Below are 22,403 nucleotides of genomic sequence, written 5' to 3' on the forward strand. Positions count from 1 at the left end.
TCCGTTGTTAATGTTGGCTGCTGGATTCATCAGTATGGATAAACTGTGCCTTACAGCACCCCATGTGAGGGTTAGAACTGGATCTGACATGTTGATCTGTTCTCTCCCAATGAGTTGGCCAAAGTAAGTGACACGTGAACTATTTCCATTACTCCACTGTATGTGTTGTGCCCTCATAGTGCCAGCTCAGGCGGACTGACACAAGTCATCTGCACATGCCTTGATGAAGGCGGCAGCAGCATCAGCAGCAGCAGCTCGAAGCGGTGGGGCGGGGAGGGGAGGGGGCGCAGTCAAAGCTCGGCTTCGTTAAAGACCACCGACAACCGGGGAGCTTCCTCCGTCCGGTAGCGTCACACACACAACCGGGGGGGAAGGAAGATGGTCGCGGTGCAGACGTCCCCAAATTCGTCCCCGTCAGCGGAATGGATCTGCTGTTTGGACAAAAGGTGGGTGACTCCTGTCCGCCGCCAGCACTCCTGCGATCGGACGTGATTCCTCTGATTTCTGATTTCATTCATCCGAGTCAACGTGATTGAATCGGAGCCGGCGATCGCTGCACGAGTGCGAGATAATAGCGTGATACGCCTTGTTTGTGGCATATTATTGGTCCCTGTTGTGTGTTTGTGTGTGTAGATCCCCTCCTCGCTATGAAGGGCTGCAGTCTGACAATACACACCCTCTATTAAAATTTTCTATCTCCTTGGTTAAAAAGGCGTTGGTGCCATCGAGGTTCGCCGTGATGCCTCCGCACTGCATGGGCTGAGGTAGACGGAGCGTTAGACTCACATGGTGTGTCTGTCTGCATTAATCATGGCCTTTAAAAAAACAACACTACTGGGTTTGAAAATGAGGATTACAGCCATGTCAACGCGCTCCTTTTCACATTGTTGCGCCCCTGGTCTGACTGAACAGCCCGTTTACAGTTTGGTTAGTAACAACTCTGGTGCTCATTTCGGAAGCTGCTTGAAGCTTTAACTGCTGTGTGAAGTGTCCCTGTCTGGGGATGTAAAGGTGTCCTTAACAGGGCGCTGTAACAGACACCAGTGCACTGATTACTGTAGCTGAGTTGATGATACACCTTAGTCTTGAAAACAACAAAGACTTACACCCTACAGCTCAGACACCCACACATACTGTACACACCTCACTATGACACATCCTTATGTTACCATTGGCAACCTAAAGCTACCATCTTGTCTTCTTATCCTCACCTGTAGTGAGATTGGATGAAGGATTTAAATATAGTGTGCAGCTATATATATATATATATACCATTATTTTAAAATGTTTTCACAATAATGCATTGCAGTAAATATTTCTCTCCGTTCCTTTTCTGTAAATTTGGTGCTGGATACCTTAAACAATGCAAGGCTAAGAAACACGAATACATCAGTGACAGTAAGGGCAGGCCTTGGAAAGAGTACACTGGACAGGATATTTTAGAGTACTCAGCTATGCAACTTTTATTCAATCAATACCCGGTTTTGTGTGCGTACGTGTGTTTGGGACCTTTCATCTACAGCATCTGTTGATTTTAGCAAGTGAAGAGTCAGGCAGGGAGAGGCAGTGAGGACAGGGAATTAAAGACAGAGGTGAAGATGTGACTGTCTATAATATATCCGTACAAAGACATTTATTGTCAGTGAGTGTGAAGTATGTGAGATAAGATCTGATTTGTGTTGAGTGTAGCCCCAGGCTGGTAATAGACGATGTCAACACACACAGCACCAATCCAAATGCCAGCTGAGGCTTAATGTCACTTTACCAATGGAAAATAGAGGCACTGATCATTGTGGGCAATTGGCACGCTTTCAGATGACATGCGTAACCAGTTAATGATTTAAAAAAGTTAAACCAATTTTCTCCTACGTACAATATGGGTTAATTCTAAAATGTGCCACGTTTGAATGAATAATTTGATGAGTAATTTGTGTAGTGTAGTCTGAGCTGTTTGTTGTGATTAATATTCAGTGTTTCTAACAGTATCTCAGGTTGTTGGTGGTGATGCAGATGGGTGCTGTGTACACAAAAATGAAGAGTCACTGCAACAGTCTGGCTTTAATCTGCCAGCTCAGGAAATCTGTTTCTGTTGAAGCTGTCTGACATCTTGGGGAGCTGCCTCAAATCAACCTTTGATTTATTTGTCTGGAAACATGAAAATTTTCCAGATGGATATTTTTTCAAACAATCTGTAGAACCTTCTGGTGTCTATCAATTTTCTCTTCAGTGTGTCAGGTCAGTCGATTTGTAAATCCTCTCCCTCTCTCTCTTTGTGCGTGTGTGTGTGTGTGTGTGTGTCTTTAGTCATAATTTGTAGTTGAAAGCTGAGATCTTTGCTGACATGGACAGTGGGGGTAGGAGGATGAGGCAGGGGAAGCCAAGGAGGCGAGAAACAGGAAATGGAGGGACAGTGCAATAAGGTGAATAGCTTTCAGGTCACATCTGTCGTACACCAATGAGAGTGGCGGATTCCTCTGGACAGGCGGGAAGCGAGTAAGCCCGGGACATCACAAGAGAGAGCACCAAAACAAGTATTTAAGCAAGGAATTGTATCTGACATGTGTAAACATTTCATTGTAGACCTAGAGGTTAAGGGTGATGCTGGTATTACAACTCAGCCCTGAAGACTTAACCTCCCTGTCTCACCCTTTTGCAGTGTGTGGAAGTTCACCTGTCTAAAGCATTAAACCAGCCTACACAGGGATGCAATGCCCTGCTGGAGTACTGAGGGCTCATACGCAGGCAGTAGGTGGATGATGAGAGGATGAGTCAGAGACAGAACAATGGAGAAAAAGAAAGAGAGGGAAAAGAAAGACCTGTCTGTGATCACCCTGAGCTCAAGCCAGATGTTGTTAGGCTGGAAGATGTGTTGAGCAGTGTAGCCCTTAAGGTGTAGTCTGTGTTTATCTGGGAGTATCGTCCCAGCAACTGAGGATAATCTACTGCCTGGAGGCCCAAATATATGTGTGTTTATCTGTGTGCACACGTGCATGCAGATAAACAGGGGTCATTGGTGGCTGTGAGCTTGCAAAGCAGAAACAAAAAGAGAATAATAGCATGCAAGGGTGTGTTAGTAACAGAACCTAATGGATGGAGGGAAGTACAGAGTCTATGCCAATAATGGAAGGGAGAAAGTATTTAGCTTAAAGAGGAAGGAGGGTCATTTGTTCACTTCTCCATCTTAACAATTCTATTCCTGAGAGGAACAGTCAAGTGTTGAGCGAGGAGAAGAGAAAGCTGAACACTAGGGAAAAGGAAGGAGCTGAAGGAGGAGTGGCGACAGACAGCCTCCTGTCTGTGAGAGAGGAACACCACGGTGCATTAGCTATTCTGTGTGAACACACACATGTGCAAGGATGAGTCACTAGTAGAGTGAATTTAGTTGAATGAATAGGGCTAACTACAGCGTGTTACTCTAAGGCGTTTTGGCTCTCTAGTTTTTTCACTACAACGTTGTCACAGTCACAGCTATCAGATCAAACTTCTGTTTGTTCTTTCTCAGTGTGTACATCTGCATAGATTTCCAACAGTTGAATGTCTGTGTGTTGGTGTGTGTGTGTGTGTGTTTCCTCAGATTTAAGCGCATTAGAAATAGCAATACAAATGACATCTTGCATCAGCACCCTGTGGGGGGTCTGAGCCGAGCAAAGTAATGCCTGCAGCTCTCCGCTGTTATCAGCAGACACCAGGCTTAACAATGAAGCAGCATGCTTACATATACTCACTCACACACACACATACACTAAAACAAAACTGATGTCATTTACCTTAACGGACAACACTAACACTACAGGTTTTAAACGTTTCAGTCTATTAACTAGTGATTACAAATATTTAACATTAGTGCCAAGCAATTTTCAAAGCACACTGTAGGTCTTTGATTCATTTCCTACCTTTCAGGCAGATATGGGTTTGTTTGAGGTGGATAATCCATCACAGTGAGCAGGCTATATAATGCATTAAATCATTTTGCAACACCACTGATGTGCTTATTTAACACCTAATGCTGAATCTAATGGTGGGTGTCCTCTGGACAGGCCCTCAGAGCGCTCAGGAGAGGATGTGGACATTATTCTGACCAGACTGAGAGAGGTCAAAGCTTTCCAGAGGTTCCCATCTCCACTTTTACTGCAGATTTGTGCCTGTGCCTTCTATGAATGCCTGGAGAAAGGCATCACCTGTATGTACTCACACACACACACTTACACACTGAAATATACAAGTAAAGTAAAATAAAGCATACATGAAATGGTGTACAGAATTGTACTGTGACATTACAGCCATTATACTGTGTGACATTCACAAAGCAGAAGAAATTTGCTGTCCTCCTAAGACAGTTTGAAGTACACTGCATTGAAATGTAAAGTTAGAATTCACAGAAATCATAGAAATGTGATTATAACACTGTAGAATATTATTGTTATTATAAGAGCACTTAGAGGTTCAAGTAATGATTTCTTTATCATAATCTCTGTCTGTTATTTTTTTGATTGTGTTTAGTGTGTAAACTATCAGAAAGTTATATCTAAATAGGGAGCTGGTCTATGGAGCCCACCACTTTGTACAACCATGTTTCTACAATATTGCAGAATAAGGACATTTTCATATTAATTCAAGGCCGCTGCTTGGACAGGGAAGGTTGAAGAGAAGGGTAACTATCTGTTGGGTACACCAGATATGCAGAATTCGCTGCTTGTTACAACTAAACCATACATACTGGTTCTTTACACCTCAGAAGTTTTGTTTTTCTTCATTTTAGTTACATTTAAAAGCAGGCATTTATTTGCCTTTCTACAAAGGGTTGAAATGAAGTTTCTACCATTTCTTACAAAAACACAACAGCATTTAAGACATTTCTTATCATATATTTTTGGTTCATCTGTATCTAAGGGTTTATTTTACTTGGCAATTTGAAAAAAATAAACGAATCGATGATCTTCATTGTCACCGAGGGAAATATGTCTCGATAGCTTGTACATATGCTGCACAGCACGACACTGTACATATACATTTGGCTACATCTAGGCCAATGAGCTCATGTCCCTGACTGTATCTCAGCACACTGTTAAAAACTGAAGGCGTTTTGATGAATCAATCAATCTGGGAAGAAAATAAAAATGTGCACTGAACTAAAATGTTGACTGTTGAGATGCTGTTACTTACTGTTTCTACAGTGTTTCGACAGGGAGACATTGGCACCAGCTGGTATGCTGTTCTCTCTGGCTCGCTGGATGTTAAAGTGTCAGAAACAGCCAACCATCAGGTAACATTAGGTTCAACTTCATACAGTTGAGTTTGCATCATATTGGATATTGCTACATAAGATCTTGGTTTTATTATGGGAACTGCTTGGTGCAGTCTTCATTCATTCTGCTCTATTTCTGTGGTGAGGCACCATTTTTTATGGCTGCCATTTTCCATTCCTCTCACAATGTTTCCATCATAATCTTTACTGTGAAAATCCAGGCTATTTCACAAGTGAACCCCATGTTGGAGAGCTTGTCTTGTGGTATTCTTTTTAGTGTTGACATTATTCTACTATTTCAGCTCATGTCTCCCTGGTTAAAGATGCCAGAGAAAAGCTGCCACAGCACAGAAAACCCACTGAGGGTTGTGTTTTCTGCCACAGTTTATACCCTTTATGCACGAGTAAAATAGGGTTATATTCCATGTAGAGGAGAAGAATGACATGAGGGAAAAGGGAGAGAGGATTTGTATCTCAGTGAAAAACAGAGATGAGAGGCCCCTCCATTGTGAAGCGTTCTTTTCATTTATATAGCCCTACAGTGGCATTGGTGGCCTAGTTTCTGTGGCTATATTAGAAATGTCATTTTGGACAACTGAAAACATCTCCATAGCATGCAGGGTATTTGTCTAGATCAGTGGGTATACAGCAGGATGCATATTTATGTACATTTGCTTGCCTCTAGTCTCCAATTATATCAAGCACCTATAATTAATTTCCTTACATAAAATTCTGTGTACCAGTCACTTATATTTTAATTTATTTGCATAAATGATTTTATATTAATATATCTTGTCTCCAAGTCTATCCATGTTTGTAAATAAGACTTTCAACAAGGGCAGTCAAAATTAACAAGTTAATCCAAATGAATTAATTTGCATGATTAATTTCATTAAACTTTTTAATGCATTTAACAGGTCTCAAAAGTGTCTGTCGATACATATCAGGAAGTGTGCTCATAAAATTTGTCGAAGAGGAGTTGCCGTAAGTCGCTGTCCACGATGGCAGCTGGCAGTACAGAGCAAAGCTGAACATTAGTAGGCAGGACTGTCCTTTGGAGAGGGCATAAAAACCTGGAGTAAGTTACAATAAAGATTTGGACGTGACACATGTGCTTTTATTTTCCATTTATTAATTATTTCCAATGCTTTATTAGAGTAATCAATACTCAAATGATTTACGTGTGAATATCAATATATTGATACCTCCATCACCAGTAGTCAGCTCATTCAGGAGCTCATGAAAAGTTGACCCTGCTGGCTCACAAATATCATACCACTCCAGGTAACACTGTACAGTGTGCATTCATTCATAATGAGTGAATATTAATTGTGATTAATCTAAATTAATCCACTAATCGTGAAATTAATCTAAATAATAATTTTAATCGTTTGACAGCCTTACTTTCAACATATTGCTGTTTTTATTGCTGTCTAGTATCACTGTGTAGCAAAATTACTGACTAATACTCCTAATACAGCAGGAATTTAAACAATCATGTTTGTGTGCAGGATGCAGTCACTATCTGCACACTGGGGATTGGGACAGCGTTTGGGGAGTCGATCCTGGACAACACACCACGCCATGCTACCATTGTCAGCAGAGAGACCAGCGAGCTGCTTCGCATCGAACAGAGAGAGTTCAAAAGTCTCTGGGAGGTGAGAGACAATAAAAACTTTTTTGAAGCTGTGAGTATGAACTGGACTGTCAGGATGTTTTTCATCAACACGCACCAGAGGATTTCCATCAGAGGAACTGAAATTTAAACGTACTTCATATTGTAATTGTGATTTTAACCACAAGAGGGCTGTCCACTATAGCAGGGCCTTCTTCTTCAGTTATTGGATGCACACCTCAAGTGACAGTCAACTGAGAGAGAGAGAGTGAGCAGATAGGAGACAGCTGTGTGTGCTGTGTGGATTTTCTGTTGTTTTCAGAACCTCATGTGACTTAATGGAGGCTTTATGGTAGAAAAGACACTGCATCAAGCTTCAAATGTAATATTTTTAGGGAAGGCAGTGAGATATGAGAATTTGAATTGCAAGGATTTCCTTAGACAATCTCTCTTAATCCCATTAAACTGGTGTACATCACTTAATCTGTTTGAGTGCATACAATATTTATTAATGTAAACATGCAGAATATTTTCAGCTGAAAGGTTACTAAACTCATGGCAATAATATTGTGACATATTACTGTTACTGTACTATAATAACTATGGAACAAAAATCTTTTTTTAAACAGAAAGCACTTAGATTGGTTGATTTGAGTAATTAAGTAATAGGTAATTTTAATTGTAACTAATCGAAAAATATTGCTTTATTACAGATGCAGGTCAACATGTTAAAATATAATATGGTATTAGTATTAGTAATGAATGTTTAGATGACTCATATCCAGAATATTAAAATTCACAGTCAGCAGAACAGATGTTACTAACAGGGTTAGTTACTACACAGCTGTACGTAGGTCTGGAGACTGGAACCAAATGTTAGAGTTGGCATCTTGGCAGCTGCCTTCCTGTGGGCCCCCTTGTTAAGGTAACCCTCTCAATTCACTGGGCTCCACACAGAGGCAGTCCTGGCAGAGCAGTGGGTCAGTTCACTGTGGCCTCACAGTCAGCACCCAACAGCTACAAGTGTTTGCCCTATGGGTTTGCCAGGCAGTCTGATATTTTACATGATCAAATTCAAAACATTTTCATTGAGATTTAAAGCTAACTTAGGCTGTTATGTCCGCTCTATTGTGCCTGTAGACAATACATTAATCTATTAATTCTTGCAATTTCCAAGGTATTTTTTTTCCGTATTCTTATTTTGATGGCTAGATACCTCTGTTTTACGTCACAGGAGAATGTGAAAGCGAGATAATTCAATAATTGGGTATTAAAGCCCTGTGCTATATTATTATTGGGCTTGTAGTGTTTTGTTTGTCAACTAAGTGCACTCAGTCTCCTCTCAGAAAGCAGAGAACATAGCCTGAGGTCCTCATCTTTTGAATCTTATCATAGTAATCATAGTCAAAAGATCTTTGTGTTTTATCTTTGCTCGTCTGTGTTTTTGGGCCAATTTGTGTATGGCAAAGAGAACTATGGGATGAATGCAGTCATGTGTTTGATGAAAGGATGAAAGAGAGAGAACAAAAGCACTGCTCCATATTTCTAACACCAAGTGAAAGTGAGATGAATAAACATAGTGTGAATGTAAGCCATCTTGTTGTTCCTGAGAGTTGTGTGGAAATACGTGTGTATATATTTGTTGAATGAACTGTTGATGCCAGTACAGCTCTGGGCTATATCAGATTGTTATTGTAAGCTTTCTCTCTCTTTGCTTATTTACTCCTCTTATCCTTTTCTCTAGCTCGAAATTCCTCTTGCCCACTTCCACTGCTCTTCAGACCATACAGTGTCTTTTGACAGCTTCCTTCCTTTCCTCACACCCTCCCACTCTGTCCTTATCCCTACAACTCCTTCCCTTCCCTCCTCTGGCTGCTCCCTCTGCATCTCCCTCCCTCATTCTCTTCCATCCACTAGAGTAGCCCAGTCATACAGAGACTGAGATCACCGTGGTAACCTATGTGGGGAAAGTGGTCTTGTTCTTGGCTCGATCACAGTGAGCCATCAAGGGAAAGTGGGAGACAGACACTGAGGCGACTGTGCGAGAGGAAGAGAGAGCGAAAGGAAGTGAGCAGATTGTTTTGAGTTGGACCTACTCTGGTGGCATGTGTGTGAGTTGTAAAAGAAACAGAGGGCAGCTCTTTGGGATTACAATCCCTCCAGCATTTGCTTTAGTGATTCAGTGAGTGCTTTACTCCAGGTGAGTGGTCCGTAGTGTGCATGTGGGCAAGATAGACCTCATTGTCATTTTTCATGTAATCTGTTCTGTTTTTTTTTTTTTTTTTGGGGGGGGGGTTCACAAAAAGTGTAACTTCCACTGGTGTTCTGTCATCTATGTTTTTAAATATTGTGATTAATAATTTGCTGCTTCTGCATTGGCTGTGCAGAAATATGGCATGTTTAGGTGTTTTAAGACCAAACAGATGCTGTGTCGCTCCATCTCTCTCTCAGTCTCCTCTCCTCTCTTTCTTTTAAGTGTGTCTGTGTGTGTGTTCCTGGCAGTCCTCAGAGGGCTACATTCAAGCTCATAATTATCTTGCTGTGCGTATTTCAGCCTCTGCTAAAGAAATGCAAACATACTTTATTGTTTTTAACAGCTGTAAGAACAGCATCTGTACACATTTAACAGTCTCAGCTGGTCTCATTAACCCTGCTTTGAATGCTGTGTGTGTGTGTGTGTGTGTTAGTTATATAATGTTAGTTGTTCTGCATGTAAATGATCTTAGTTGTACAAAGGGCTTTGTTTTCAGGGACACTTCGAGTGTGTGTTTCAAAGTAACACTGTGTGTATGAGTGAGAGAGAGTGTTTGTGTGTGCCTTTGTTGAAATGTATTGAGTTGGATTTTTAGTGGATGATTACATGATGTAATCGGATATATAATGATCCATCATAACTGCAGTTGTAGATGCTGTGGAAATGTTGTCATCATTGATCCTGATTGACTCTGAAGTGTGTGTGTGTGTGTTTTGTCTTGTAGAAGTATCGTCAAAGCCTGGCTGGACTGTTGGCCCCTCCTTATGGAGCAATGGAGAGTGGATCCAACCATGACAGTTAGTCCACACACATACACACCCACACACTCTCTCTCTCTCACACACAATTTGATATTAGACAATGCAATATGATAGGTATACTTTAAAACAAAGGAGGGGAGATTTATTTCTCTCTTTCTTTTTGTAACCAAATTAAGACCTTATCTGTCACCCCAAAGTGCTCCTGCTTCATTTTCAATATATATACTTTTTTTGTGCATTTTGTGCAGCGGAGCATATGTCTTTGAATGTTTAACATTTCTCATTGAAGCCACACAAGTATTTCGATTTTTTATGAATAAGAATTATCTGCATCCTTTTGAAATCTCCAACCAGGACTCACAGACAAAGACAACATGAACTCTGACTCTGCCAACAAAGCTCAGAACAAGGTAAATACTTGCTCTAGCTCACAGTTTAGATGTAATGGTTTGTCTTTGATTTGTGTAGAAAGGGAAAAATAAGATCAACACAGCAATTTGATCTTATAAATAAACTTTGCAAAACACAAAGCTTTAATTAACTAAACCAACAAACCCCAGTTTGTTTTGGATTCCTCCATGTCTTCACTTCATGTGGCCTCTCTGGACTGGGTATTAGGCTTGAGGTGAATGTCTGTGTCAGTGTCTTTGAGCTGGCCAGTAGGAGAGGGATTTTAATACGTACTATAGTTCATATTCTTTACAGATAAATAATTCATCCTGGATGTTGTGAACAGTGTAATAAGAATGCAGCAGACCAAATCAGGCACCGCTGCATACTTGTTTGTTTGTTTGTTTGTGAATGATTGAATGAATGAATGAATGAATGAATGAATGAATTTTTGAGGTCTGTGAAGAGACAAATGACGACTCACAGCTGTGATCCTCAGTAGTCATGCTAATCCAAGCTAATGCATGCATGTAGAAGAAAGCGCCCATCTGCCCAATTAGCATACTTTCCTTTGTTGTTTTCATCTGCAGCTGTATGTGAGTGTGTGTTTGTGTGAGTACACATGCATGCATACATTTGTACACATCTGCCCTTTTCCTCTCAGCTTGAGATGCAGGTGTGATCTGTATAGGTTGTGTTTGCTTGTGTGTGCTGTGTTTTGATGTGGTTTTCTGGTGTAAATACTGTATCTCACTGAAATACACTTGCATGTTTGCATGTGTTACTTGCAGTATGTCATTGAAATCAAGGTTAATCATCAAAATGTTCGCTCATGTTTGTTGTGGGCTGCTTCACATTTTACCAACAATTTTACCAAAAATTCTTTACTTTTAATGGTCCATCGGATAAAGCCAGTTGCAAAAAAACAAAAAGTTTACTCTGCCTCTCTATTGTTCATTAGATCCCCTCAGAGAAGCTGCAGAGGGGCGGTAAGGTTCTCCGCAATGCTATCCTTTCCAGAGCCCCACACATGATTCGAGACCGGAAGTACCACCTCAAAACATATAGGTAAGAGTATGATAGCCCTCACTTCCAACATTTGTACTGAGTTCTGAACATGCACTGACTTAGATGTTGATGAAAATAGGGGGGCTACTTTTGTGACTTAAACACTATGCTGTTGTGTATATTGCAGACAATGCTGTGTAGGCACAGAACTGGTTGACTGGCTGGTGCTGCAGAGTGCATGTGTGCTCACCCGGTCTCATGCTGTTGGGATGTGGCAGGCACTGCTCGAAGAAGGGGTACTAAACCATGGTAACTAAAACTGGAGCTATCTTTATTACTTTCTCTTTCCAGTGCATGCTATTAGATTTAGTCCCTTATATACCATTCCTCTCCACAGCTTTTCTGTATCTGTATCTGTCTCTGCCAGTATAATTAAGGTAAAAATGTAAATTGTCACTGGCTGACTATGTTTTTAATCTTAGCATCAGTCACAGGGAGACTGTCAGTACGAATGCCAGAGTGAAAATTAAAGTTAGATTTTGAGGAATTAAAATCAATTATAAATACGGTCTTGATCTTAGACTCTTACACTTCAAAGACAACTGAAGCAATGCTTTCTGATAAGAAAAGAACTCTGATAGTGTGTTTATGTTTTTCCACTTGTGCTTTTTGACCCATGTGCATCTGTCTACTCCTCAGTGGACCAAGAGCTGGGTTTCCAGGACAAGTACCTCTTCTACCGGTTTCTTGATGATGAGGAGGAAGACACACCATTGCCAAGTGAGGAAGAGAAGAGGGAGAGTGAAGAAGAACTGCCAGAGACCATCCTCTTTCTCGCTCAAACTGGACCTGACGCACTGTTGCGCATGATCCTCAGGAAATCGTCAGTCACTCAATAATAGCGTATTGATGAATGTACATCACACTGGGAACACAGTGTACATAATCATTTTGAAGTAAATCATGAAATTTAATTTCTGATGTTCTGCCACATCTCATACATAATTTACAGCATAAATGTAGTCCCAAAGCAGCATGTGTATCATAAAGTGATCATCTGTAGTCTCTACTTTCAAAACAACATTATTTTAGCATTAGGAGGAGCCATACGTAAGTCTGCTATAGTATGATTAAAAAGTCAAGTGACTCATTCTGACTCACCTCTGTGTTTCTGTAGGCCTGGTCAGAGGACAGGGGATGACCTGGAGATCATCTACGATGAGCTCCTTCACATCAAGGCCTTAGCTCACCTCTCCAACACTGTGAGTCACTCGGTCCACTGCTCTACCAAAGGGATATTAGATCTTTTTATTTTACACTACAGCCTATAGATTCACCAGAACCACTTGCGACTGTGTTTTAGTGTTTAAGAGGGGAGGCCACAGCAACCCTCCCTCTTGTGTAATGAGACATGTGAATGTTACATGCAATCTGCTGTGTGTTGGCAAACATTCATCATGTGGAGGAGGTGTTGAGTCTGATACAGCTCCAGAGGTGTTTTTATTTCCTATAGAAAGTTTTCCTGCTGGAATTAATATTAAATAATGGCATATACATTATAGTATTGCAAATATATATTCCAAGGTCTTCAATCAAGTTCTTTTTAGCCAGTTTTGATTCCCAATAACCTCCATTAACCCCCTCAGCAAAAGATGATTTCTTTACTCCAAAGTAATCTGCTAAAGATCTAAGGATCTAAAAATATACAGGATGGTCCTGTGCAAAATTCAGCAAGGCGATTTTAATCATGTGCTATTTTATATACTGTAAATATATCAATAATCTTTTTAATTTTCCTGTTCTCACACATTTCTGCAGTTCAGTGAAATACAACACAACCTTTTGAAACTGTGTGATCTTTTTTGCAGGTGAAGAGGGAACTGGCAAGTGTTGTGATCTTTGAATCGCACGCAAAGGCTGGAACTGTGTGTGAGTCAACACTGTTTGCATTGTGTGCAGTTTTTTTTCCTCTGAACTTCTGCTCCATGGTATTCAAGCCCAAAGTCTATGTATGAATTTATAGAGATGTGCCTATCTCAGGTATATAAGAACTGGAACATTCTGGCTTTTAATGCCTTCAAAAATATTGAGTGCAGCACAAAAAAGTTAATATCAATGAATTCAATTATTGCTTACCTTGTTTTACTTTTGTTCATTCTCATACATTAACATGTTCAATATTTGCTATGATTGTTCCACTTTTGTAGGATAATGTAGTTAGCTGTGAACTCTCTTAGCCACTACAACCTGTTGATGTAGTGAATTTGCTTTTAGCCTCTCTTGCACTGTATCTATGGATATACAGATGACTATTATTGGACTGCTCTTATACCAGAGAAAACATTATGTTTCTCAGGCAGATTTTTCATTTGCATGTGATATGGTTTATTTTGTGATTTCTAAGGCTGTGAATAGACATTCAGTTGGGATTTGTTGGATCTCTTTAAATAATTCTATGAAGCGTTTGGTCTCGACTTTCTCCATACATACAATACCTGGATGTAACGCACCATATAAATACATTTGAATCAGAATTTTCATGGACATAATGTCCAGATAATAAAGGTCACACTGAATTTAAACAAATGCATCTCAAATGTTTTTAGGTTTGACCTTGTTCCAGCTCTATTTCTCCCTTCACACCTCTCCTTCAACTCTGCCATTACCCCCTGAGGGAGGCATGTCTTGCAGTTCAATTTCTAATTCATACAATGATGCTCATTGTGCGTGCTAGCTGTGAATGTGGGGTTAATATATTTTTTTTTCTCTACCTGCAAGTGTTCAACCAAGGAGAGGAGGGCACATCTTGGTATATCATCCAGAAGGGCTCTGTCAATGTGGTTATCTATGGCAAGGTGTGTGCATATGTGCCTGAATACATTCATCCTCCTGTATGCTCATGGTTTGTGCGACACACGAATACTGTTGTAGTTTTCTGCTTCATTTAATATTTCTTCTGTATGTACTGGATTAAGATCTGTGTGAAGCAGACCAGCAGGCTGGGAAACACCAGCAGAGGAGTTTGGCAAACTCTGCTGAGCTCACTGTGAATCATCTCTATGATTAAATGGCTTAAAGGATTCTACACATAAACAAACTCACATCACCCAAGCACTGTAAAGGCAGATGTACTGCACATTTTCATGTGTGCATCCACACATTTATCACTTCTATATAGAAAAACAGAGTCTGCACACACACACGCGCACACACACACACACACACACACACACACACACACACACACACACACACACACACACACATACACATATTCATTCAAGTCCTGAGAGCTCTTGTGCCTTTGTGATTTTCCCTCAGGGTTTATGACGAGTAAAATGTGTTTTGTTACATTTCTTGGTATGTGTGGAATGAATGCATGTGTGCTTGTGCGTGTGTGCGTGTGTGCGTGTGTGTGTGTGTGGCCTAGGGAGTGGTGTGTACACTCCATGAGGGTGATGACTTTGGGAAGTTGGCCCTGGTTACAGATTCACCTCGTGCTGCCTCCATTGTCCTCAGAGAGGACAACTGTCACTTCCTTCGTGTGGACAAAGAAGATTTCAACAGGATACTCAGGGTAGGTGGAGAAGAGGACATCACAAAGCTGACAACTTGAATTATACATTTCGGTCTGAACTCCTCTGGATACACTTTTATAGAGTCACTACTTAGCCTACATTCTTCAACCAAAAAGACAAATTTAGATGTTGTACATTGAACACCACATGAATGGAAAGAATATATGTCAACACATTGATAGGTTCATTCAGTTGGAGGCATTATGCCACATTGTGTGTTGGGTGATGCTGTCTGACATTGATGTTTGTCTCCCTCCTCTGGCATGTAAGTCTCATTACATTTTAGATCTAATTTAGTCTTATTTTACATGTAGTGATTCTGTGTTCTGGATTTTGCAAATGCAGGATGTGGAAGCCAACACAGTGCGTTTGAAAGAACACGAACAAGCTGTTCTAGTGTTAGAAAAGAGTCCTCGAACCACCACCCTGGGAAGTATCAAGTATGTTTGTATTTGGAGGAAAATATCTACATGTAGAATCACCCTAACCCTCATCTGTCCATAGACTATGCTTGTTTAATGCAACTCTTTTCGTTCTCTCACTGTTTGAAGGTATACTGTGATATCAGGAACACCAGAGAAGATTCTTGAGCACTTCCTGGAAACCATGAGGATGGACATACACCACAGTGAACCAGGTAGCCAAGGAAGGTTTGAGATAATCTTGAGCCATATACTGCTTGTAATAGTGTATTAGAAGCTATACATATTGTACCGATAAAAGGTGGCGCTCTTGTGTAAAACAGTTTATTTTTTCTCTAAAACGCCACATTATTCATTGAGATGCTGTATAATATGGTGTGTATCATGGATTGATGCAATAAAATTTTAAGGTTTTCAATTTGCACTTGAAAAGATTGGGCTGACCACATTTGCATACATTTACATTCAACTCTAGACCTGAATTAAAAGCCAAACTCAGATGTGGTGATTTACCACATGAGAGATGTTCTAAACATAATATCAAATATGTTAATGAAGAATGAATGACAAGTAGACACATGAGAGAGATAAATGGATTATGGATGAATTACTTTTTCACAACCCGTTGACCCTTTTGACTCTATAGCACTTAATTTGCTCCTCTGACTCTCTTCCCTTTTGCCCTCTCTATTTTTCATCTCATCTGGTAGACCCAGCAGTGGATGATTTTGTCCTCATGCACTGTGTCTTCATGCCAAACAGCCAGCTGTGCCCCCTACTAATGGCACAATATCCTTTCTTGCCTGAGCTCTCTCTCTGCTCGGTATGGACTCAGTATTACTTTTTTTTTTTAAACTCATATTTTGTGTATTATCCAGTTACCAGGTGCGGTCACACATTTATAACAGCAGCCAGCATGTTATGTTGACAACATCTCCATTGTTTGCTGCATACTATATCAGGGCTACTGACAGCATCTTGGATTGTGCAACTTCCAGTTCTGCTTAGGGAAGCGCTGAAGCAGCAGTTGACCGCCCAGCACTAATGAACTGCTGACTGACTGCTCACCTCTTTACACCAAAGTATGAAGTTGTAATCCCAGCTGAGCAGGTCTTTTCTTGTTGTCTTAGTCATTGCAGTGCAAGTGTTCAGCTGCTGGTGTTCCACCACTGCTGAACTTATGATACATAATAAACAGCTCCATTATGTAGTACCAGTACAAACATGTAGTTAAGAGGATTAAATATGGCCTTCAGTAGATTCTGTACAAGTATCACTTCTATTTTTGGTAAAGCATTTAGTTCTTGTCATGTTCTGCTCCTGGATCAAGTTATATGACAGTAGGAAACTGAGAACTGCTCTGTAAATAAAAATGTTCTCAAATTGTGTTCTGATAGGCTTAAACATAATCATCTGTATTTATGTTTGAAAACCTACTCAAAGATTTTAGCTTAAACTAATAAGATAATAAAAATATGGATTTGGTTGCTGTGATAATCACTTTAGCTCCATGCTGTGGAGCGAAAGGTTCTGATTGACAAAGTGGATATTACAGTCCGTCTGAATTTACAGTGTGAGGAATGCAAACTCTATTCATGTCTTTGTATTTATCTTTAATCTTGTGTGCACCTACCATGCGGCTTCTCCACCTGGCTCTGAACAGGAGAGGTTGGAGTATGCACTCAATAATAAGAGGAGGGCCACTATTCTGGCCCTGCGCTGGGCCAACACACACACATACCTCCTACAGGAAGAGCCTGCTGCAATCTCATTCCTGGAGGTAAACATGAGCAAGCTTTCAAATGCAGTAAATTACACAACCTACATCTGATCCTGTGGATCTGTCTGATTGCAATTCTTCCTCTCTGTCTCTCTGCAGGAGTTGTATGGAAGTTTATCAAATGATTCCCGGATGCTGCGAGCCCTGAAAGACTTGGTTCCTGACTTAGAGAAAATCGTCAAATTACAGTATGATTCTCCAATGTTAATGTTTTTTTAATGCCTAATGACCCAAACACTGTCAAAATTAGTTATTAAAACTTCTGTTGTTTCACTTTATAGTTCAGAAGAAGCCAAATCAAGTAAAAAGGTAGGCCTATACTGTTGTTTCTCTAAAATGCTATCCGTACCATAATAGTGTGGACACTGACATGTTGCTCTCTCATTTAACAGAAAACCCTAATACGACAGTTCAGCAACGGAGAGGAAAGGTTGCAGAAAAAACAACCCATTAGGAATCAGGATGACAGTAAGTTTGTGTGTCTGTGCGCGCGTGTGTGAGTGAGAGTGAGACTGAAATCACCTTTTATCTCGCACCAGTGGCAGGCCCAGCTTCCAAGCTGAGATGTGAAATTATCAGGTTGCCCTGAAGTTTCAACATAAATATTCATGGTGCTGGGAAGATCAATTCAAACCATTTATCCATGCTATTTAACTTATAGCAAGAACAACATCGAGTGGGCAGTAAAATTTCTGTGAAAATATTGTTTTCCTGCCATTGTTGCGTTCCCATATCTGTATTCAGACATTAAGAAAAGCAAATGATATAATGTTCATTGTGTCCAGCTGTATGGTTTTTGTTGGTGTGGCAATCATCACATTCTTTAAGGGCTTTCTAGTTTTGTTTCTTATTGACAAATATGCCTTCATTATTATTATATTATTATTTCAGATCAGACGTGGCCACATGCATGTGTTGTTGTAATTAGTCATTTTTCCATGTGTGTCAGTCCTATTGAAGGTTTACTGCACTGATCACACGTACACGACAATCCGGATTACTGTGTCAGCGACAGGAAGAGAGGTGATTGCTGCTGTGGCTGACAAACTTAGCACCACTGATGAGCTCCTGCTGATCCATCTCAGCTCTGCTGGTGGTAAGGAGAGTTAGTTTAAAAGACTTATGATCAATAAATTAAATGACTTATCCGTATTATTCCCAGCTGTTGCTGGTTGATACAGCTCAACTATCCCTCTTCGTGTTTCAGAAAAACAGATATTGAAACCAAATGACGTGTCAGTGTTTTCTACTTTGAGCATCAATGGCCGATTATTTGCATGTCCCCGAGACCAGCTCAACAGTGTGGTAAGAGAGCAATTTGTCCTCTGTTTTTCATCTATGCTCCTTCATTAAACTAAAAGAGTATTATGGCTAATAGGCAATGATTAATAACAACATGTTTGAATATATAGTGAGAGGTTTATGCAATACTGTCTTCCTGTAATGGTTGCATTATTACATCTTAGGCCAAAACTACATCTTTAAACATGTCTCATGTGTTACTCTATACACATTATTTATATATTTCTATGTGTCTGTAAATTTGGGAATTGTATGTTTCAGACTCCTCTTCCAGACCAGGAGGGACCTTCTGCAGGCTCCATGTCAACTTTTGAGCTGATGAGCTCTAAGGACCTGGCTTACCAAATGACCATGTTTGACTGGGAACTCTTCAGCTGTGTACATGAGGTATCACACACACGCAGACACTCAAAAGTCAACCTTCGGCCATTACAAGTGTGTGGAGAGCTGTGTAGAGCTTTATTCGACATTTCAGAATAAAAGGTAGAAACTCTCATAGTCAGATCAACGTGTGGCTCTTGTATATGTAACCTTTTTCTGCAAGTTGGTAATTTGTAGGCCTGCTTTTCTACTAGTGCCAAATTATTGTTCGTAACACAACAGCCCTGCGGGACAAATGAATTCACAGTGGCAGGGCCTGTCTACACAATTAATTCCTGTCTACTCTCTCTAGCACGAGCTGCTCTACCACACATTCGGTCGGCAGAGCTTCAGAAGAACCACGGCTAACTTGGATTTATTCCTGCGGAGATTCAACCAGGTTCAACTGTGGGTTGTCACTGAAGTCTGCCTCTGTGGGCAGCTCAGCAAGAGAGTCCAGCTCCTCAAGAAGTTCATCAAGATAGCCGCACAGTGAGTAGGACACGCTGGGGATGTTACACACTTAGTACTTGTGCACATTTGTTTGTACACCAGCACTCAGATGAAGATTTTCTTATAATAATAACAAAGGTTGTCTTTTGAATGAATTTAGTTGTATTCCCCTTTTTTCTTGCGTTTGTGTTTACTTATCTGCAGCTGTCGAGAGTTCAAGAACCTCAATTCGTTCTTTGCCATCATCATGGGGATGAGCAACCCTGCTGTTAGTAGACTGAGCCAGACGTGGGAGGTAAACTGCTTGTAAAATGAATTAATCTGTTTCTAGGTCTTCACAGACCCTTCACTTGTTGCATTCTGCTGTTGAGATCTTATCTGTTTTTGGCAGAAACTCCCTACAAAGTTTAAGAAGTTTTATGCTGAGTTTGAGAGTATGATGGTAAGCTGCATTTCAAGGTCCCTCAAAACACATTTGAAATTAATTTTAATCAGATTTTTTAGTGTGTGTCACTTCAATGAAATTCCCCAAAAATTGTATCATATATCGTAATTTGATCTTGCCTTCTTCTGAGATTTTCACCATCATTGCATTGGATTGGCAGCAGAAATCTCAGAGACGTATCTAGAAACCTGGGTCAATAAGAGAAAAACCAATTAGCATCTGAACAGATTTATCACATATCAGTGTCAGAAAAATAATCATGTTGAACCAACCTCTGGATTAACTCTGCCTTTTTGATAACAGGACCCCTCCAGAAACCATCGGTCCTACCGGCTCACTGTTACCAAATTGGAACCACCAATCATCCCCTTCATGCCGCTCCTACTCAAAGGTGCGTCGCACTGTGAAGAGTATCTGCAATTCATTATCAATGCATGCCAGTCACTGTGACACTTATGAATTAATTATGGGACATGGCTACCATTATTTATTCATATTTTTCAGACATGACATTCACACATGAGGGCAACAAGACATTTGTTGACAGTATGGTCAACTTTGAGAAAATGGTAAGTTTTTTTGTGAACGATAAAAATTCAAATGGTTAATTTGAATTTGAATTTTGCTTGTTGTATGTTGTTGACTGCCATTCAACTGCCAGATTAATGTCTGAAAGTCTTTTTTTCATCAGCGTATTATAGCAAACACAATTCGGCAAGTGAGACATTGTAGAAGTCAACCTTTCAGTAAGTGCCATGTTATGTGTCAGTGGACCGACTTAACAAACAAATTCTTCATCCTAATGATGTGCTTCCTCTCACTGTGTCAGATCCTGACATCTGCCAACCGAACAAAAACCAAGCAGAGGTCCGAGGTTATGTCAGGAAACTCTGTGTGATTGACAACCAGAGGGCGCTGACTCAGCTCTCCTACAGACTGGAGCCTCGCAGGACATGAGCCCCAAATCTTCCACCGCCATCGCCTTCTCTGTGATGTTAGCATAAACAAAGAAAACACACACTATACGGATAAACTCAACACAACTTGGCGTTCAGTAGCAACTCATGATAGTCGACAACTTTATTGTGGACTCTTAAGGATCAAGGACTGAAACTGTGCCATTAAAAGCCTCTTATTCCTGGACAGACCAACTGCCCAGCTGCTCCTGTCGCTGTGTCTCGGCCATCAGAGTGATGGTTTACCATGCTAGCTGTTACTGTTTGGGACCTGGTAGATAGAACTGTAATGTATAGAACTTGAATCAATATACTGCATGACTGAACTTCATAGGCTCTGTGTTCTATACAGTGGATTTCTATCGAAGTGTCCTGTAATGTTGTGCTCGCCCCAAAATAAGCCCTAGTTTAGGATATATGACTGTGTCTGTCTGTAAAGCAAACTTTTCTCTCATGACGATTCTGCTCATAGACAGAAAACACACAAGCTGTAGTGAACTCTAGATTCCTCATTCTCCCTGTTGAGCATACAGATGAATATGAAATCTGAAAGTACTTATTTATTCCATAATCGACAAGTATTACCAAGTCTTTGAGAATCTTTAGGATTTGTTGTCCTAAAGGTGAATATCAGTGTTCCTTAACTAGTCATACACTTTCAAAACTACCTAACAGAGTATTAGTTGAATTAAACCCCTAATGTTATTGCAGTGTTCAAATTAGCCACTTACTGTTGCATTTTCTTTTTGCATTAGCGGACATCTCCTGAGGAATTCATTTTAGATGATGAAGTTGCTTGGTCAGATCTGTTCTGAGGTCAGCTGTATAACCACATTTTTCCTTCATTGATTTGGAGTCAAAAGGCAACTTATACTTTGAGGGGAAGTTTTATCATCTCCCAATTGTGTTCAGTCAGTGTAATTTTATTTTTGTATACGTGTGTGTAGATTTTGGCCGTGTTCTTGACAAATATCATTTGTTTTTCCTTTGATCTCAGGAACTTTTGGTGTGATGGTTTGTGTTGAGAACTTCTGTGAGGCAGGCATCCCCCAGAGCAGCCTGTAATTGTACTGTATGTTTAGTCTGCCTTGTAAATAAAAATAGCTAATTTAACAGTGCTAATGCTCTGATGATATTTTTAAAAAGCTAAAAGTGTCCTTTGCCTCTTTCGCTTAAGATTCATGGAAGTCATCTAATTTATTCTGCCATTTTGTAGGATGGCATCTCCTCTCCTCAGTCAGGACCTGATAAAGGACTGAATGATAGTAACAAGAATCTCGTTCATTACCATCCATTCAGTGAATCACTGTGAAGTTCTACTTTTACACTTCTTTCCTGTCAGCAGCTGAGAAGTATCCTTAACCTCCCCAAGCTGATCTCACCTGTCCCCTGCATGGTGATGTCAGTGTGACTGTCTTGCTTGATGATGTCACTGGGTCATTCCTGTCGTGTTCAGTAACACACTGTCCCTGCCTGGCTTCTGCGGTGAGTGTGTGTGTTTTTAGCTGCCGAGTGTGTGAGACATGGATTTAGGTATTTGTGGCAGTCAACCTTGTTGCCAACTGATTTACTGGGTCTGACACGCCATAGACCATAGGTCTATATCTATGAGTGTGGGTCTGTGTGCGCATGCAGTGTATGGGCATCTTTATATAGCCACAGTTATCCAGGAAGGAGGAATGCCCTGGATGCCAGTGACCATATTAGAGCCGTGTGTCTGCTCCAGGCCGACTGCAAACTGTAATTTACACACACTCAAACACTCACCTCCCCTCCATCTTTGCACTCCACGTGTGTCTGCTCTGTATTGTAGTTACACTCGATCACCACTATC

The 22,403-nt window shown here is 40.5% G+C and overlaps 1 protein-coding gene across 2 annotated transcripts; it reads left to right on the forward strand.

The window, feature by feature from the left end:
• Positions 1 to 356: 356 nt before the first annotated feature.
• LOC115057373 (rap guanine nucleotide exchange factor 4-like) lies at positions 357 to 21,630 on the forward strand. Of its 2 annotated transcripts, none has more exons than XM_029524456.1 (30): positions 357 to 446; positions 4,038 to 4,180; positions 5,175 to 5,263; positions 6,757 to 6,903; positions 9,839 to 9,911; positions 10,230 to 10,285; positions 11,227 to 11,333; positions 11,461 to 11,582; positions 11,973 to 12,156; positions 12,451 to 12,535; positions 13,142 to 13,202; positions 14,052 to 14,128; positions 14,704 to 14,850; positions 15,197 to 15,291; positions 15,403 to 15,488; positions 15,984 to 16,062; positions 16,903 to 17,053; positions 17,153 to 17,241; positions 17,335 to 17,362; positions 17,446 to 17,521; positions 18,003 to 18,149; positions 18,261 to 18,358; positions 18,617 to 18,742; positions 19,029 to 19,207; positions 19,373 to 19,463; positions 19,560 to 19,610; positions 19,917 to 20,004; positions 20,118 to 20,182; positions 20,305 to 20,359; positions 20,443 to 21,630. In XM_029524456.1, exons 1-30 carry the CDS (start codon positions 379 to 381, stop codon positions 20,568 to 20,570), a joined length of 2,991 nt encoding a protein of 996 aa, XP_029380316.1. In that variant the 5' UTR covers positions 357 to 378; the 3' UTR covers positions 20,571 to 21,630. The 2 variants fall into 2 exon arrangements, with proteins under 2 accessions (XP_029380316.1, XP_029380317.1); XM_029524457.1 differs by having other exon boundaries at positions 10,230 to 10,249.
• Positions 21,631 to 22,403: the final 773 nt, after the last annotated feature.

Source organism: Echeneis naucrates, chromosome 17, assembly GCF_900963305.1.
Source record: "Echeneis naucrates chromosome 17, fEcheNa1.1, whole genome shotgun sequence".
Lineage (NCBI taxonomy): Eukaryota > Metazoa > Chordata > Actinopteri > Carangiformes > Echeneidae > Echeneis > Echeneis naucrates.

Bases quoted from the DNA above. Each gene is read 5' to 3' on its own strand.
- LOC115057373 (XM_029524456.1), top strand. From the start codon at position 379: ATGGTCGCGGTGCAGACGTCCCCAAATTCGTCCCCGTCAGCGGAATGG. The intron at 18,150-18,260 runs GTAAGGAGAGTT...TTCGTGTTTCAG, and splicing joins CCATCTCAGCTCTGCTGGTG to AAAAACAGATATTGAAACCA. The intron at 20,360-20,442 runs GTAAGTGCCATG...TCACTGTGTCAG, and splicing joins TTGTAGAAGTCAACCTTTCA to ATCCTGACATCTGCCAACCG.